The 19,192-nt window shown below is 39.3% G+C and overlaps 1 protein-coding gene across 2 annotated transcripts; it reads right to left on the reverse strand.

Moving 5' to 3' along the window:
- Positions 1–751: 751 nt before the first annotated feature.
- On the reverse strand, positions 752–18,223 carry pitpnab (phosphatidylinositol transfer protein, alpha b). Of its 2 annotated transcripts, none has more exons than XM_085174739.1 (12): positions 17,974–18,223; positions 12,028–12,058; positions 8,902–9,047; positions 7,872–7,963; positions 7,248–7,255; positions 6,583–6,657; positions 6,109–6,192; positions 5,902–5,979; positions 5,248–5,358; positions 4,316–4,438; positions 3,321–3,403; positions 752–2,638 (listed from the first exon to the last, which is right to left on the reverse strand). In XM_085174739.1, exons 1-11 carry the CDS (start codon positions 17,988–17,990, stop codon positions 3,356–3,358), a joined length of 813 nt encoding a protein of 270 aa, XP_085030865.1. In that variant the 5' UTR covers positions 17,991–18,223; the 3' UTR covers positions 752–2,638; positions 3,321–3,355. The 2 variants fall into 2 exon arrangements, with proteins under 2 accessions (XP_085030865.1, XP_085030866.1); XM_085174740.1 differs by lacking the exon at positions 17,974–18,223 and adding an exon at positions 17,382–17,967.
- Between the last annotated feature and the right edge of the window lie 969 nt (positions 18,224–19,192).

A 19,192-nucleotide genomic window follows, 5' to 3' on the forward strand; every position in this document is an offset into this window, starting at 1 on the left:
TGATTCTGATGGTGTGTAATGCTGAGTAGATAGCGATTAATTAAGAGGATCAGGTGTTAAGAGGTGTGCTGTAGGCTTTGGCAGGACAGTCTGATCTATATATATGTGTTCATCTACAATAATTTATTTACTATTTACAAAGTCAGTACATACAGTACATCCACAAACCTCCATGAATCAGTTGGTAGCCCCATCACAGACACTGAGTGAGACACTTGATGGACACAGAGGTGCAGGGATTGAATATCCAGGGCCAGTGTTTTGGAGTCAAAGAGGAGGCAACAGAAAAATGTTTGCTATGATGGCCTTATTCAAGTAATCTGGCATATGCAAACATAAAAAGATCAAACATTATCCTTTTAAAATTTATAGTTCACAAGGTTGACAATGATCCTCAGAACAGTCCCTTTTAATAATTCATCAGTAATGTGTGTGCACATTAGATTAGGCTCAAAGACAATGCTCAAATGTCTGTCAATCATTTGCTTTACCTTTCTTGTTAATTAGGGTTAGGGCTGAGCCAATTCAGCTCCACGTTTCCCTGTAAACTGAAAACCTGAATCTAACCAGATTCAGCGTAATAGTCCTTTAGATTAATGTAGCTGAACATGAGAGTAACTTCTGGAAGTCTTCCAGAAAACCTTTGCATTTTTAAGAATTTCTGCAAATGACTTATCCTAATTAAAGAGTCAATGGAAGAAATAATTCCTGCAATGCTTGGGACAGACGTCATTTTGACTGATGACAGTACTTGATCGATACCGTTTTTATTTAGTAATTGCAAATGAAAAACCCAATAGTGAAATTGATATTTATGCTACAAAATTCAGTAAGTATGCATTATTGTACTTTAGTAATGATTGTGCATAAACTACAAAAAATAGGCTTTATCTGTTATTTTAAAGTTCCTAAATTATTTTACATGAACTAATATTAGCTTGTTAGTGCAAAATGTCCATAATCATTTTCTTGTCTCGTTACCTGTTGCTTTCTCTTTAAGCTTTCCATACTGTTAAAACATGTGCAGGATGTGAAGTAGATGACGGGACGGAAGGAAGGCAAAGGAAGCCAAACAAACACCAGCAAGAAGAAAAACAAAATAGCGCCCGCTGTAGCTTAATTTGTTCCTTGTTTGTAACTAGGATCAACTTTCTACAAAGACACTCACTACCCTGCATGACACATTCACACTCATGCATACACCCAGAAAAATCCCCTCCAAAACAAAACACAAATTTAAATAACAACCTTTAGATCCCACAAGAGAAAATCAACCCATGCAAAGACAATAAACATGGAATTTAATGATGAGTAAGCAACTTGAGCCCTCTTGAGTTGAGGCTTGCGCTCCAGTTTACTAAAACTGCAATGACCAAGGAGAGACCAGCGTGTCATGATAGTTATTGCTATTGCTGGATAACACCATTTATCCACTGAAGATGACACAACGGATGACAAGGCAAGACCTGATGCAGAATGTCAGCACAGGTCACCAACAGAAGAATAAAAAAAGACACAGGCCTACACTTGTTTATGACTGTTCCAGTTGTCTGCTCTATATTTTTTATTTTGCAGGGTGACACATTTTACCAGCACCCCTCTCAGCTATTGCTCTCTCTGTATTTCTATTTATATGCATTACTGTATACTTGTATTCAGACACAATCTTCAATTATGGCAATTTCGAGCACCCCAAACAGCCAAATGAAACTGGGGAGGATCTGCTGAAAGAGGCATGAAAAATACAGCTGAAAAACGTGGTGACCTAGCAATGTTACAAAGACACACACCACTAAGCCCTGCCACAACCACACACACACACATATATATGCAAAGACACATTCACAAAGCAGCAGAAAAGCTAATGAACTTGTCAACATATTTACGGGGGCAAAAATCGTATCTGTTAGGTCAGATTTATAGCAGAGATAACACAAAACTCTTAGCACAACCCCGACCTTGCAGCTGGGATTTGCAGATTTGCAAATCAATTTCAATAAGAAAGGGAAACACTGCATGACACAAATGGAGAAAAGGAGATACAATGACAAAAAAAGAAGAAATTAAAGGATCAAACAAGCAACACAGCACTGAGCATACAGCTTGGCTTGATCTGGAAAAAAAATAAACATCCACTCACAAAATGTACTGAATCATTTTAAAAATCTTGTTTTTTTTTTAATATATATATATATATATATATATATATATGTATATACACATATATATGTACTTCAGTACAATTATTCAACTCTCCGATATACTTTATATATACACTACTGGGATATCCTAAATAGAAATAAATCCTAAATTGCAGAGATAAATGACACTATTCTCTGTAGTTTAGAACAATTTAGACAGAAAGAGAGGACTGACTGACAAGATCTATAATTTTGCTACTGGAGGCCTCAGAGCAATTAACATGGGGACACTAGATCAAAAAAATAAACCAAAAGTACAGATGAGTGTGAGAGGAGGGAAGGACGGAGAACATCAGCTGAAAACTGGAAGTTTACTGGGTCCAGGTCCCTGAAACCAAATTGGACTGCAAGAGGTGGGTTTTGGACCGGCCGGTCGGATGTTGCGTCAGTTGAGACAAAAGGAGGATGTGAATCCGCTGGTGTCTGGATATTCTGATCTAAAAGAGAAGACAGAAAGACAGTCATCACTTACATTGTCTGCTTTTTTTAATTGCCTAATAAACAATTAATTTCCTTTATTGTTTATTGCATGCTAATTAAATTGCACGCAGTTAGTTGCATGCTAAAAGCATACTATTTAGTTAGCATGTAACTAAATGTATATGTAAATTTAGTTGGATGCTTTTCTCAAATGTACTCAGATTTCAAGCCTGCCTGCTCTTGTGAACCTCATTTCCAGCAACAACATGCATGTGAACTAGCCGATAATCACAGTGAAGAATTTAGCAACAAAAAAGCCTGTTAAATGTGTTAATTGGCGACTTATTAAGGTCACATTCTGCTGTTTTAGGTTCAATAATCAAAACCATATAACTTCATTCACTGGCTGCAATTTCTTGTTACTTATACACTGTAACTGATATGTGAGATCATTTAAAGGGCTCCTGGACACTAAGGTTTAGCTTAAAACAAGACAAAGGTTTTGCTAATTCATTAATGTCTTAACTACGGAAGAAAAAAAACACTGAGGTTTCTGGTCAAACAACACAAACAATTTGAACACATCACTTGGATTTGGGAAGTTACAATGAGCAGCTAGACTGGGGGAAAAATCCAGTATTTCAACGAACATGTCATGGCACAAATTTACGATCACACAAAGGACAAAAATAATTTCACCTGATGAGCAGCAGCATTCACGGTCCAATTCAGCCTCAGTCCTCTAGAGCGACCATTCCTTTCACAGGGTCCTTCACTCTCATCTGACAGAAGAGAAAAATCACACAAGAATTTTTTAATTGTTTGCTTTAGTGTGTAGTAATCACAACATTTCAAGGTAACGAAATATGTGTGTGAAATACGTAGAAGTTGAGCTGCTGCATATGAAAGAACTGCATCTTCCAAGCAGACAGAAGTAGTATAATAAAGTATGTCTGTCTGCTCCACAGCTGTCTGTGTGTGTGTCTGCAAAGGACTACAATCATAGCCTTACTTATAACAAGGTGTTTACATGGTGTTGGCTTCATCAAACTGTGGCATGGCCTTGACCTGGTCTGTACTAAGTGTTAAATAGCAGGGAATAAGCACTTTTAAGTCTGAGGTCATGGTTTTCAGCCTGAAAAGATTGGGTTTCCTGTTCTAGATTGGGATTAAGGTGTCATCTTAAGTGGAGGGGTTCAAGTACCTCTTGGGCTTGTTCATGAGTGAGACAGAATGACAGGCAAATCTGGTACAGCACCAGTACAGCAGCTGAGTGCTGTACTGGTGCTGGTGATCAAAGCTCATGTAGAAACAAACAAACAAATGAACAAAAGATTTTCTCCTTTATTTCTGTCAAACAAAGCTGTATGAAACGTTTCCAGCTGTTAGTATCATGGTTGCTAGGCAACCTGGGCAGCGCAACGAAGGCCAGTCCGTCCCATTTCACAAGCCTCGCACTTCCGGCCTTAGTGGTATTTAAGTACGCGGCCCTTGTGGACCGTTAAGGCTGCGTACTTTAAGGCTGCAGACCCTGAACTGGGATACAGCCCATGTCTCACAGCTGCCCTAAGAATTCTTCTGTGTCCCCACAGAAGAATTGCAGGAGGTGATAGGGGAAAGCGAACTGTCGGTATATGGTAGAAAATATTAAAAGATACACTGTATCAAGTTCAATTTAATCTTGCCTGGCTTACCTCATCCAGCTCCCTACGTGTCTGCTCCTCCATGCGACGTATGTCTTCCATGTTCAGTTCAATCCATTTGTCAATCCAGCAGAATAGCTGGCGGTGAAAATTAGTGAACAAACGCTTCTCTTGCTGTGAGACAACAGAAACAATAAAGAGAAAAGTTTTGGATTAGTTAAAGGAGCTGGATTTCTTAACGTAAGAGATGTGTAATTTCATCCTGTTTCCAATCTTTTACCCCGTTTATCGCGGAGAGGCTGGCAACATACATGTGGAACATGACAATGAGTCCCAAAAGGTTGATTCTGTTCATCTGGATGTAGAGTTTTCATTGGGAGAAACATTTCATCACTCATTCAAGTGACTTCTTCAGTCTGAGCTGACTGCAGGTTTCCCTGATCTTATAAACAGTACATTTGCATAACGACTGAAACCAGCACCACTGAAGGAACAATGGGCTGTGAGGTCAGTTTCTTGATCATTAATGAACAAATTGTAATGACCATTGATCAACAACCACTGATCAAATTCCACTGATCAATGACCATGGATCAATGGCCATAAGTACAATTCACGGAGTACCAATCCTCCCACTAAAAATGCTTCATCGAGGTGAACAGAATCAGTCTTTTGGTATTTATTTACCTGGATGAATGAGCATGCGTCAAGACATGATAGTGAGTGGTGCCTTTTTCCATTACTACCTCAAGCGGTCAGGATTTACTGTATGTGTGCAAAGGATAACACACCGTGGTGCAACAGCCATTAACAGATATTGTCAAGGAAGGAAAAAAAGGATATGTCCCGCAGGATAAACAATGTAAATGACTTTTTTAACAATAAACCCTCCTCAGTAGCAGGCCATGACCTGTAGCTTCCTGGTTGTGTCAAAAATGATAATAAGGTAAAAAGCAAATAAAACAAAAAACCTCTCAACAAACCTTTTGAATGAAATTCTCCACTTTATTTTGCAGGCCCCACCACTTGAATTTGACAGTGACCAGCTTGTAGGCACACATGTGTGGGCAGTCTTTCTTGTTAGGAAGTTCCTTCTGCAAGTACATAAACACATTTTTTTTACGTTACCAAATGTTCCTCAGGCATAACACATCTGTATGTCTGGACCTTTGCCTCTATTCAACTAATATTTAATCAATAAAGATACACTGAGGGCTATAAATAAGGTTTTAGGAATCCAGAGGTCATCACTTCTCCTGATGTTCTCCAACACCTTTTGACAATAACAAAAAGGCTCTAAAACTAAAAGTATTGATTAAAAAAATCCACTATAATATATACTAACTGTAAATAAGGGCTGGCTTCTAAAACCATTCAACTGAATAAAACCACTCAGGAAAAACTGATAAAAGACAGGACCCTAGTGTCCTTAGAAGCAGCTATGGCTACATTATATTGCTGCATTATGACCAAATTTTGTTCTGCACAGATCAGGCATCACTGGCTAAACATCATAGTTGCTAAGCAACAAGTATCAGTGCAAATATATTTTGTATTTTGCACATCAGTGATTAACATTAAAGTGGTTGAAGAATGTGCCTCTGCCTACTGAGATGTTTACAACAAAAAAGCTGCACCTTCCAGTCTGGTCCTAGAGGTCCTCGTCCTGTCTTCACTGACTTGAACTTGCAAGGATCTTCTTCATGCTTGTAGTCCTGAAGAAAAATGGCAAAAGCCCCCCAACAAACCCCCCCAACAATAAACAACATGTATAAGGTGACACATAAGTATGAAAGCTAGATGCTGTGATGGTCTCTGCATTGATTTTAAGGTGATGATTTCACCTTTGGTTCCACTTGGCTTCTGTCTGCAATATCAATATAGACAACATCCACTTTCTTCCAGGTTTCGGCATCCAAACCGTGTACCTGAAACAGAGACAGAGAGAACAAAACTAGATACTGTGTCTGAAGGCAAGTTTCTTCAGGCAATAAAATAGCGTTTTAATAACATAACATTTACATTTATGCATGTATAGTAGCACTGTCCCAGTAATTATGAGCACCTACAAAAGGGGGATGCAATTTGGATTTCAAATAAGAATTATGAAGCAAATTTTGATTAGGAAACCACTAAACAACAGAAAACACAACCACAAGGAGAGGAAAACAGACTACAAACCTCACCATCAATAAATTAAACATTTTGTAAAAAAAACCCCAACCACATTTGTGCCATCTGCATTGTTTCTACTCAAAATATGGACATTCAACTTGCTGCATGTAGCACCAAAGGTCATTATTGCCATTAATAATTACATTTTCAAGGTGTCCCATATCAGGTTTGTGCCATGTCTCAATCTTGATCAAGAAGTTATCTTTCATATACTCATTCTGCAGAGAAAACACAAGTAAAATTGAGTGAAACAGGAAGAGTAATTCTTCATGAAAATATGTAAGCAAATATATATATATATATATATATATATATATATATATATATATATATATATATATATATATATATATATATATAATATATATATATATATATAATACCAAACTCCTGTTCTCATATACACACACACCAGCGCATACAGCTGAGTATCCAGGACTTAAGAGGACATTACATTAACTTACTGTAACCCTAATCACCTTAATCATAATTAAACATTTCTAAACTTAACCTTAACAAAATTGTCCTCATCAAAGTTTTTAATGATTTCTGTAATAGGGAGCCCCCCGCCCCAATAGAAAAACACATCTCCATATTGTGTGAACAGATTTAGGTCCCCATAGCTTGAGTAATACATGAAGCACACACAAAGTAATGGTGTCTGACTACGCCTGCTGCTTCGCCACTGAAATAGATCACATTTCTTTCTCAACTTTCAGGTTAACTCGCTCGCTCGCTCTCAGCATCAAGGTTTGAGGTGTCTTTTGTGTCAACGCACACGATTTCCAAAGTAAACACGCATACTTACAGTGATGACTGCAGAGCCCGATGGCAGACAGCGCAGGAGCGGACAGAGAGAAACACAAGAATAGTTGAGTTGAGGAACATTTGAAAACACTACGAAACACTACCAATACGCATTAACAGTATTGGACAATGTACAGATGTCACGAGGAATTGTTAAACACTAGTTGTCAGTGTGTGTGTGTAGGTACAGGTTGTGCCTTTGCCTGTTCTGTGTGTTTGTATGACAGATGGCTGTCTGGCAACTGGCAGGCTGTGTGTGATCTCAGCCTGAAAGGCTCGAGTGATTGCACGGCTCTTCTCTCTGGGCATACAGTAAATTATTCAGCTACTCTTTCAAGGTGACAAAGACCCAGAGACACACAGTTAGCAAGAGTGTGCGGTTGAATGTGTACCGCCATTATTTAAATCAGTTATCTTAAACCCCTATTAAACAAAAAAAAAGAAGGTATATTTCTTTTACAAATAAAATCCACTGAGCGAGGCATCCCTGAGCTACAAAAACACGTGATTCTGATAAATGTCACAAATCAAATCTGTATTTTATGTGATGAATATTACCAAAAGCACAGAGATTAAGCATTTTGTGTGCTGGTATAAAGTGTCTCTCCGTGTATGTGTGTCGTACCTGTGCGACAGTATGGGTACGCGTTCCAGGCTTTCTCGTGGATATTGAGAGCTGAAGCTGGAGCCAACATTCTGACGAATGATGGCACTTTACTGCAGGGCAGAGGAGTGAGGAGAAAACAAGCCTAGTTAATTTTAAAGCATTTCTATTTCAGTTATTTAACTTTATTATAGGTTCTCATACTGGAGGTCTTAAGCATCACAGCAAAACCTTCCTTTACCTGACCAAGTCCTTTATATTAAACTTTAGATTTAGCTTTGCAATGTAAACATAAATAGCTATAATACATATAAATGCCCACTATAAAGATCTAAAGCAACAAAAGCACTAAAACCTTCATAGGCAGAAACTACATGTGGTTGCTTCTGGTAGCTTACTTACATGCATCAGTGTGCTATCAGCATATTTCGATCTTTGTAGGTGAGCAAACAGTCCAGAACCCTAACCTTACTATCAGGTTTTCCTAAAAGCTTCCTGGAAAGCCTTCAGCTGATCCAAAACACTGCAGCGACAGTGCTAACATGGACTGGAATGAGAGATCAAATTTCTCCTTCTCTTTTTGCTTTGCTGCTAAAGGATAAACAAACTAAGTTCCGAATGATCATGCCAAATGTTAAAGACCTCATAGTAAAACATTATCCCAGTAAAGCATCCCACTGTCAGAGTACAGGCTTACTATGGTAGAATAAGAAGCAGAGCCTTCAGCTATCAGGCTTCTCTCCTGTGAAACCAGCTCCCACTTGGGATTCACGAGAAATATTCTCTGGGGTGGGAAGTGCTAAGTGTTGCTATAATTTACTGATTGTGTCTCCACTGCCCAAGTGTTTATTTGCCACTTTGCATGCTATGCTGTGTTACTATTTTATGTACTCTCTTTCCCCTCCAATCGATCCCTAAGTCTGGTTCTGCCAGACAGCTCTTCCTTCTAAAAGGGAATTTTTCCTCTCCACTGTCACCAAGAGTTTGCTCAAGATGCAAGATTCTTCTTCTGCATCGTCTGACACTGCAAACCTGTTGTACAAATACTTACCTCTGCAAATGGTATATTTTGTGTGTGTACTGTCCCTTCTCTCCATCTTTCTCATAGGGTTCATTTTTTAGCACCTCCACTCCTTCTCCTCCACCCGTCTCATTCTTACTGGCCTCAGCCACAGAGTACAGCTGGCCAACCTGGTACTGGAAAAAACAAAAATATACAAAAATAGTTGGATTGATGTAAAAACATGGCTTAAAGGGACAAATAAAAAGCTACTTCCTCTCAAGCCTACCTTAAAAGAACACATGCTGAAGTTACAATGTATTATTACCCAGATGAGTGCGCTCAGGTATATTTTTTCATGTGCATTTCATCTTTTTCTTTGGATCTTTTTCTTGATTGCTCCATATTCCTCTCCTTCTTCCTGAAATCTCATAATCTCCCATATACTTATGCTTGCTCTCCACATTTTATTTTCATCCTGCCTACTTTTATGTCGCACCCGACTGTTTTTCTCTTTCACGACTTCTCAGTCTCACGCCTCTGTCTTCATCTCATCCCCCTCTCCCTGATCCCAAGTGTGCATGTGATTGGTTAAGCACAGGACAATGGCTCTTTCATTTCTTAATCACCTCTAATCCACATATAACCTCTGCACAAAGCTGGACCAGAACGCAGACACGCTTACAACATCGCAACGATGGGACAAGTTGATTTATTATGTATTCTGACCTTTTAACAGGAGACATATAAAAGTTATTCTTTGTATTCAGACGTTGCCGGGTATGACTTCCTGCACTTCTGTGTCATTCACTAAAATCAAATGATGAAAATGCTGATTATGTGTTTACACACAATGCAAGTTTCTCTTGCGGTCAGCAAAACCTGGCAAGCAGGAAACAAAGAGGATTTGACAATCTTCGGTAATCTCAACAAAAACTCATGCTTAGGCTGAAGAAATATGCTCCGCCTGCCACGGCACGTTTGTATACATATACATACATTTATAGCGCACAGAAATAACTAAGCTTGACAGAACATCTCACGATGGAGTCAAGTGGTAATCTAATGCTCTCCTGTCCCTCCATGAACCTTAAGTGAGCATGGTAGACAAGATCTCACTTCACTTTCAGGCAGTGAATGTTGCTATACAGTAAATCAACAGCAAAATTCCTGCATCTGCCTGGCTCTAAAGCTAGTATATATACTTGTAAATTAGCTTGACTTTTTAACATTAAAACATTGCACTTTATATTACATTTTTATGTAGTCAACAACTTTCAGTTTTATCCCTTATCAAATGATTTGTCTGTCTTCGGTACATTTTGTAGCTCAAAGATGAGCCTTCTCTGAAAATTGGTGTTGGTAGTCCAGTGAGAGGCCTTAGGCAAGTCATGACTTAGGTAGTAATTTTAGATACCTCGTATAATTAGAGCAGGAACTATGAAATTAATGGGGATGGTGAATTGAAGCCAAATGTTTAAAGATAAGTTTGGTTCATCTCGTAGCACTAGTTCTGCTGAGTGTAACTAGACCAGTATGTGGGGGTGGATTCATCTTTAGGTACCCACAGATCACTCTGTTCAGTGCAAAAACATAGTGATGAGTTGTGACTGCCAGATGTTTTAGATTTCAGAAAGTTTTGTTTTGTTCATCTGGAAAAAAAGGATTACTCTGCAACAGCAGCAGCAATAAAAAAAAGATGAAATGAGCCACAGAGGTTTAATTGACCTTCTTGAAATATGCAAACGATTACATTTTCTAAATAAGCAGTGAGTGTGACCATGATTGCTTCTTAGAGTTTATTCAATGACTAGACACATCTGCTGAGAAAAAAAACAAACAAACCAAAAAAACTGGAAAGCCAAATGGACACTGGAGACGGTTCCCTCTGAACAGGCATGGATACTGTAGCTATCCACTGAAAAAACGGGATGCAGGAACAGCAAAGCCTCCTGGGTAACAGCTTTGGACAATTATAGCTCGACCTTGCCTTGTGGGATCAGTCTTTGTCCAGTTATGCCAGAACTTTCTACTTTTCATGCAAATAAAGTACTGATAAGCTTTATCTTAAACGGTGGCCCTTGGCAAGAAGTTAACAGACAGGAAATTCAATTTCAGCAAAATTCTTCAGGGAGGTTTTACCACCACCAGGCTCTGACAGTCAGTACAGTCTCACTGAAAAAAACACTGTTTGACTCAGTGAAATGGCAAATAACTGAAGACTGCTGTTTCAGAGAGTCTGAATTTAGAGAAGGAAACAGACATGCTCGAGGGATGTGATTCAGGGGACTGCTGGTTAACTGTCTTTAGGATTAGGTTTGTCACGTTTAACTCAAATATTTCCTTTTCAGTACTTTTTCAGCATCTGTTTGTGACACAGTGTCCACTTCTTGTGCTTTAGAGGAAATCTGCCTGATTATTAAGAGATATAATTGGAGATAATAAGATAATGTCTACAAACAGACACAGTTAAGAGAAGAAACATTTAAATCTGAAAACGCCTTCGGAGGAAATCAGTATTACTTATTTCTCACTCCACTGCTTCGTGGTTTTGATTTTAAACGAAAATATTAAACAGTATGATTTGGTCAAGTCTCCGATTTGAATTCTTGAATTCCTGTGACTGATCTGGCGTTTATGTGGCACACTGCAGCATCTGAGCACGCACTGGTGCTTCACACTGATGCTTCAAGCTACAGTAAGATTAAGTGATTTAAATGTATTTAAATATTTTGTAATAAATGTGCAGTATTAGTCATAGGTCTCTACCAAAAGTAGATTAGACTGCTTTAATTTTCCAAAAATATAAAGGCAGAGGAAAAAGGAGGTGGGGAGTAAGCGTGATGTCATGGAAGCAGTTTCAGGTGACTCATTTACAATGCAAGCCTGAATAGACAGGCAGACTGCAATGGAAGTGATGACAAGACACGACAGATGGACGCAGACACAGAGTGTAAGGACAGTGAAATACTGTGTGGATTCAATGGTCTATCGAAGATAAGAGATTTTCTTAAGCTGGATTTCCTATGCAGGCTGGATGTGTGTGGATATATGAAAAATGTGTTAGAACATGTGGGCATCAAAAATGTAAACACACAAAACAAACAAGCTAAAAAAAAAAAAAAAAGCAGAAAAAGCACACTTACACACATTGAAATATACTGAGATAGCACTTACCTCTTCCACGGAAATAGGAAGAATCACTCGACTGGAAAAGAGGGAAGAATACGTGAAATTACTCAAAATGTCACACTAAAACTCCTGAACTCGTGCTTGTAATGTATACTGAACAATGGGCAGACATGCAGCACAGTTCCATTCACACCAAATATGATGAACAAAAAAAGACATAAAAATCCAGATGATTCTGGATTTATTCTGTTTAAGATGCTTCTTTTAATGCGCTGAAAACTCAAAATGTTTTTGGTTGTGATGTTTTTGGTTGTGATGTAACAGTTGAAGTTTAAGTCTCCAACATGCCCCTGACAGACTCAAGGGCTCTTTCTTTTAAAAGTGAGTTCTTCCTCCCCACTGTCACCACAGGTTTCCTCATAAGGTTTTCTCATAGGAAATGGACAATTTTGCTATTGTGAAGTCAGATCTTTTGCTATTTTCATGCTACAATGGAACAATTCAAGTTTCTCAGAATCTCTATGTTGAGTTTTTTTTAACTGCCCTTGTAAAGCACACTGAGCTTGTCTGAGTACAAATCCCCAGAAAGGTGTTTTCTTATGCCTTTGGCGGAAAATGAACTTCCTCTGTGAAAATGTCAAGCTGACAACATGAGAAGCCATGTTTAACTATTCAGCTTAATATTTATTGGGATACCAATTTTTCTCAAATACACACCCTTTTTGTTGTGCCGTGTGAGCAAAGGATAATAGTCTTCATCTGGATGTGCAGTATTGAACTATACAAAATATGTGACAGCAGCTAAACTTCAATTCATCGTATAACACAAGTTGTTCATAAGTTATCTATCTATCTAAATCTATCCTTGTGTGCATGGATATGAGACATTTGGAAAAAAAAAATTAAAAGTCCCATTTAGTATAAATTTAATGTATTTAAATGTGACCCTTGTACCACTGAACCATTAAAAAAACAATGCATGATCTTTTTGCTGTTGCTTAGTTACAAATAAATCTTTGAATGTTTATACGGGCTATGTGAATGAAAACAGTCAAATTCACTTGCATAAACAGACATCAGATTTCTCTCATACAAGCAGCATTTGTTGGTTCATCTGCTGTTTTTGTTTTGCCTTTTCCAATAACTGCGGTGTCTAATTTTTTTTCTGTTGTATCACTGTGTTTTAAAACAAGCACTGGGGAAATGCAGAAGCCCAACACACGGCCACATACACACATCACCAGCAAACTTGTCCTGCAAAATCTGCATTTCACTCATATTGATAAAATGACATATTTGAAAGATAATGATAAAACATCCAACTAGGAGTGCTGAGATAGCATGTTGCATTATACAAGCTACAATAATATTTGTATACATACAAATATTATACTGAAAAATCTACTATTTTTATCATAGTAATCTATTAATGAGTTCATAGTTTTATGCTAATTTATTAATCAACATGTAACTTTGCACTGTTGTTTTGATTAAATAACCCCATTTTGGATTTTATATTGATTTTTTTTTTTAAAAAGATCACATACAATGAAGAATAATGAATAAAGTCACAATTAGAGAACTCTGGCGCATCGATGTGTATGTAAAAATAAAACTTTACAGTCCATCAACGCTAACAGTTACACAGATGCCCACACACATTTAGAATTCAACATCTTAGCAAAAACTCATTTTGCACAAACATGCAAGCACACACACACAACATCTGGGCTCTGTTACATTGCACACAATAAAGCAGCAGCTTAAACATACTGCACCGCCTCCTGCATCCCAGACCACAGAATGCACATGTACAGTATGCAGCTTTGTTGATTGTTCTGCGAGTGTGTGAGGTATGCCCAAATTCACTTAATCCTACATCCCATTCGCCACTGAGTGTAATCTGGCTCTGAGTCCCAGCCAAACACTGACCGGTAGACCAGATGCTGCAAAGAAGGCAGGGACTGGCCCTAATGTCAAATGACAACATTTGAGATTTGAATTTACCAATATAAGTTCTTTTTTCGTTTACAAGGGTTGCAGTTACATTGTTTTGTTTTTTTCTGATGCATTAAAATTATTACTGCTCATCTCTTTTTAAATGGTGAAAGAAATATCTGCGTGCCTAAGGCAAATATTAAAATTTAACCGTCGGTGTAAAAAACTCAGAAATGTAGTTGTCATAATGCTTGTTCTACACTCACTGACAATTTTGGTAGATACACCTCTTCAGCTGTTTGTTAATGCAAATATCTCATCACCCTGGCACAGGGCAATTACTCGATGCATTTAAGCACGTGGACGCATTTAAGACACGTGGACGTATTTAAGGCGACCTGTTGAAGATCAAATTAAAAGGTAAAGAAGTAAGTTAGAATGTGGCATTGTTGTTAGTGTCAGAGGGGCTGGTCCGAGTATTTCCGAAAGTACCATATACTGGGAATTTGCCCTACTACCATCTCTTGGGGTTTACAGAGAGTAGTCCAAAGAAGAGAAAATGCAGTGAGCAGCAGTTCTCTGTGTTTGGGGGGGGGGGGGGGGGGGGGGGGGGGGGTAGTAATGCCAGAGGTCAAAGGAATACGGCCAGACTGCTTTGAGCTGATGGGAAGGCAACACTAACTCAAATAACCATTTGTTATTTGTCTCTCATGTCTAATACTAAAGGGCTACAGCTGCTCAAATTAAGAAAAATTCTCATAGGCTAATCAAAATTGGACAATATAAGCTTGGAAAAATGTTGCCTGGTCTAATGAATCTCGATTTCTGCTGCAACATTTGGATGGGATGGTCAGAATTTGGCGGAAACAAAATGATAGCATGGATCCATCCATCTAATGCTTCAAACGAGTGGTGTAATGTTGGGGGGATGTTTTATTAGCACATTTGAGTACGATCTGAACATTATTCAAACACCACAGCCAACCTGACCATCTGACAAATCTCCAGCAACTGTATGATGCTATTACAGGCTGGACTCACCAGACACCCCATAGTACAATATTGTCATAATACTTCACTTGCAACAAGATATAACTGTGATTTTTAACATTTTGCGATACGCTGAGTATCCCAATAACATATGCCATGATTTATCACAGTTTTAAATGCAAATTATGTCCACAAAGTTAAACCTTGTCAACATCTGTTTTATCCAGTAAGATAAGCTTATCTCTCTTCAGTTATGTTTTTCTGAAAAATGAGATTGTCAAGAACATCAACACTGTCACTAAAACCGACCATAAGATGGAGTCAGTCTGCTACCAGTCAAAGATTGAATGGAGACAAGTTGGCAACTAAATTCAATTTGATTCTGACAATACAGCAATTAGGTGTGATAAATAATAGAAGTTAACATATCTGTTAATATTTATATTTAAAAATTCACATTTAACTGACTCTATTTGCTCTCAGCAGCCTTCATGCCTTCATCTAAAAAACAATAACCAGAATACAACCAGCTGATATTCAGTTGAGTCGATTCCCCTGAAGTTATACTCGCTGACATTCAGACTGATAGCAACATGCTGGAAATCTGTCTGCATTTATAATTTAGAAAGCAACTATTTGCACACCTTCAGCAATCTCTCTGAGAGTGGTTGCAGTTAATCTAAGTTAGACCGCAACTGTTTGCGGAAAAGCTGCCTCCAATCAGGCAACTTCTGCAATCTCTTTGCAATCAAATGTAATCATGCAACACTTTACACACCTGGATAACCATTTAGTTACCACAAGCTGCAATTGGTCACAGGATGTTAAAAAAATCCAATACAATCACCAAGCAGCCATTAATTTTTTTCGTAGACACAAAGAGGTTTCTTGTCTTATATTTACTTGTGTGACTGAGCCTTTAGCTTGCTCTGAATTAGGAGTGTCCAGTGTTGGATGGTTTTTTGGTTGAGTGGGTTTATTGCAAGTTTGTTTGGCTAATGTCATGTTCCTGTATTTTGTGAGTGTTGTAACATATTAAAATATAAATATTTGGTGTCCCTGTATTGAGTATTGCAGTACTCTAATGTATCAATTTCCCCTAGATGCTAGCTTGTCCATATGGACCAAATATCTGAGAAAATTTTCTAGCACCTTGATCTAACAGCAAAAAGGGAGTCCAGCCTGGTACTAGCAATGTGTACCTAACAAAATGGCCGGTGAGTGTATATTTCTCTTACTCTCTGCAAGTCTCCTTGGTCTAATGGTCTTGACAGGAAGATCAGGTGTCACTTTGTTGCTTCAGAAAACAAACACCCATCCTGCATTGCTCATCTTTTCTTCTTTATCTTTTTCCCCTCCGTCTTCCTCTTTTTCCTGCTTCTATTCCTTTGATCAAATCAGGTTTTTAAAATCAGAAGCAGGTCCTACATGCATGTACACCTGCCAAAGTGCTTAAGCTGAAGAAAAGTAGATCATGAGTGATGTAGGTCAGTGGTTCAGGTGAGGAGCACTGAGTCTACAGAAACTGGACATGGATCTGTTCTTTTTCTCCTGACCCTCATGATGGTATCTTGGCGTGCGTAACTCTATGTGTGGATGTGCGTGTACAAGCATCTTTGAGTGTTGACAGTGCGTAAATACATTTAGAATTTAATCGTGACTGATTTAATTAATTTCCAGGCTGGCTGCTGAGGCCCAGAGTCTCCCTAATCACTTCAGATCTTTAGGATGCCATCACTCTGATCCTGTGCTTTTTGTGCTGGGCCATTTATTGATTAAATGTAGAGCGATGTGATGGCAAATCAAGACAATAACCAGTGACAGAGAGACTCTGATCAGAATTTTTTTTTAGATATTTCTGCCACACAGTTCAGGTCTGACCTTGCCACAAAATTGCAACAAACATGTTTATAATTACAAAGAATAAAAAAGTCCAAATGTATTTGGATTTTTTTTTTTATTTAAAAGGCGATGCATATAATTGAAACTACTAAAACACAGAACACCTAAAGGAAGCACACATCGTTCTTTTTGTGTCTTTTTTTAAACAGGTGAACATCAGCTTCCTGAAACAAAAAACCTAATATACACACTGCACACTGACCCCAGCAAAGAAATAAAGGAACAATATTCTGTCTGTGTGACAATGATGATTAAAACGTGCAGGATTTTCTCCATTTGAAGGACAATATCAGCCCAGTTCATCTGCCATTCATCGGCCTTGCCCTTATTTTAACCACCAGCTAAGAGTGAGCAGGCCTCAGTCAGTTACACAGAGGCCCGCAAAAACGCATTCAAACAATTTTTCAATTTATTTTTTTTTTCCATTTCAAGCCACAAAACCACACTGTGTGCCATTGCATCCTTTCGGCCCAGCAGCCAAATTCTCTAACATCTAACTGGTGCATTAAAACCTCGCCATTTGCCCTTTTCTCCCCCAAGCTTTGCGCCCACCTCCTCTACCTGCCCACTCCCACCGCTCCTGCTCCTTAATCAACCATCCACCCTGGGTCATTCTCCGTCTCACTGTCTCCATTCCTCTAGATGCAAATGCTGGAATGCTTCATCGGTCGTTTCACCTTCACCGCGCATCAATAACATGGCCACAGCGGCTAACAGGGATGGACGCTGGCACGACGCGACTTACGCCAGCCATTTGTCCCTCAGCTCATCTCGAGCGTCCGTCATTTTAGCATTACAGCGGAGGGAATTACTCTGTTCGCCACCACAGTGAAAGCCTCCCGATTTCAGCTGATGGCTTGTGATGCAGAATGTGAAGGGCACAGCCACGCCGGCTGCTGATGCAACTACAGCTGCCGCTGAATTTCCCTCTCAGTTTATTCCGCGAATACTTCAGGGTGGCGAGAGTGTTGCATGCATGAAAAATGATCACGGACACCGAGCAGGTGCGGGGTTTCGACATCACCCTGGCCGCACTATTGCAATTCCCCGGTCGGGCGACTGGCCACAATGTCAGCGGTGCGAAAGGAGACGGGGGAGACAGGCAAACGCGCACACGTTATCTTTTCGAATACTCTCTCACTTGCACACACACCTACTTACTATTCCTTTATAAGCATTTTTTGTGTGCAGTATATCCCGGGATAACAGCCCAATACAGGTCCAGAAAGCGGGTCGATTCTTCCCTCTGTTAGTCGCTTCTTTTTCCGCTTGCTTCTCTTCCACCTCCCGCTCCCTATGTCATTCTACCTCCACAGTCGCTTATTTTCTTCAAATTCACTTCCTGATCGGGGCCGCGGAGCGGCGTTGCTGTTACGCGCAGAGCACCGAGGCCTGTGCAGAGAACACAACACACAGAAAGCGATGGTTCGTCATGGGAGTGGTCTGCGGTGGTGCCACAGAGCCACAACTCCACAGAACACATCTCACAGACACCAACATATTATAGGGTAGTGTTTGAAACAAAAAAACACAGAAGTTAGTCAACCCTCAGGAAACCAGCTGCATGGTAATTTAAGCGGAATAAAATACATAAAACGTCGCTCATTAAACGTTTAGAGACTTTTTCAACAAATATTATTAACAAACATCACGCGGGACCCGTGCCAAGTTTATTCACACAAACCAGTAAAGCATCACTGACCTCTGAGTAGGGTTTTGACTGGTGTCCCCAGAAGACAACATGCCCCACCCCTCACACCTGTCTTTATTCGGCTCTCCTCCCTGTCCTGTAAGTGCGCACTGCACAAACAGCGGAAATTCACCAGGTGTGAGTCGTTACGTATGTGTGAGTAAAATAACACATATTCGACTTTATTGGGTGGAAATGTGTTTTGTGCTAGCAACCAAGGCAGCAGACCCCAAAGCAGTTAATGAAATTGTGACAAATCCAATCAAGAATTGCGTAAGACACGGTAAAAGAAGATATACTGTAGATTAAATGCAATAATAATAGCAATGAAAAAACAAAACGAATAACAAATAACAAAAATGAAAAACCCTCATGTTGGCATTCGGGCAAAATGAGGTTCCCTGAACCGTTTTTCTAAAGAGTGTGCAACACTCTGCGTCATCGTGACAGCGATGACGCAGAGTGATGCGTCATGATAGTTATTCACCATCATCAGAGTATGACACGGAGATCACCGCTGGCACAGACGCACGGTGCGTCAGCTCTAAACCCTTTCCAACAGAGTCCTTGCATCTGATGTGATTATCCTCTTCCACACATGACAACTCACATGAATTACAGGCTGATCTGTAATTCACTCAAGGACCCCGGAGGCGTTCGGACCACACGTTTCAAGCAAGGCATTACAGA

Source organism: Neolamprologus multifasciatus, chromosome 10 (assembly GCF_963576455.1).
Source record: "Neolamprologus multifasciatus chromosome 10, fNeoMul1.2, whole genome shotgun sequence".
In the NCBI taxonomy this organism is placed as follows: Eukaryota; Metazoa; Chordata; class Actinopteri; order Cichliformes; family Cichlidae; genus Neolamprologus; species Neolamprologus multifasciatus.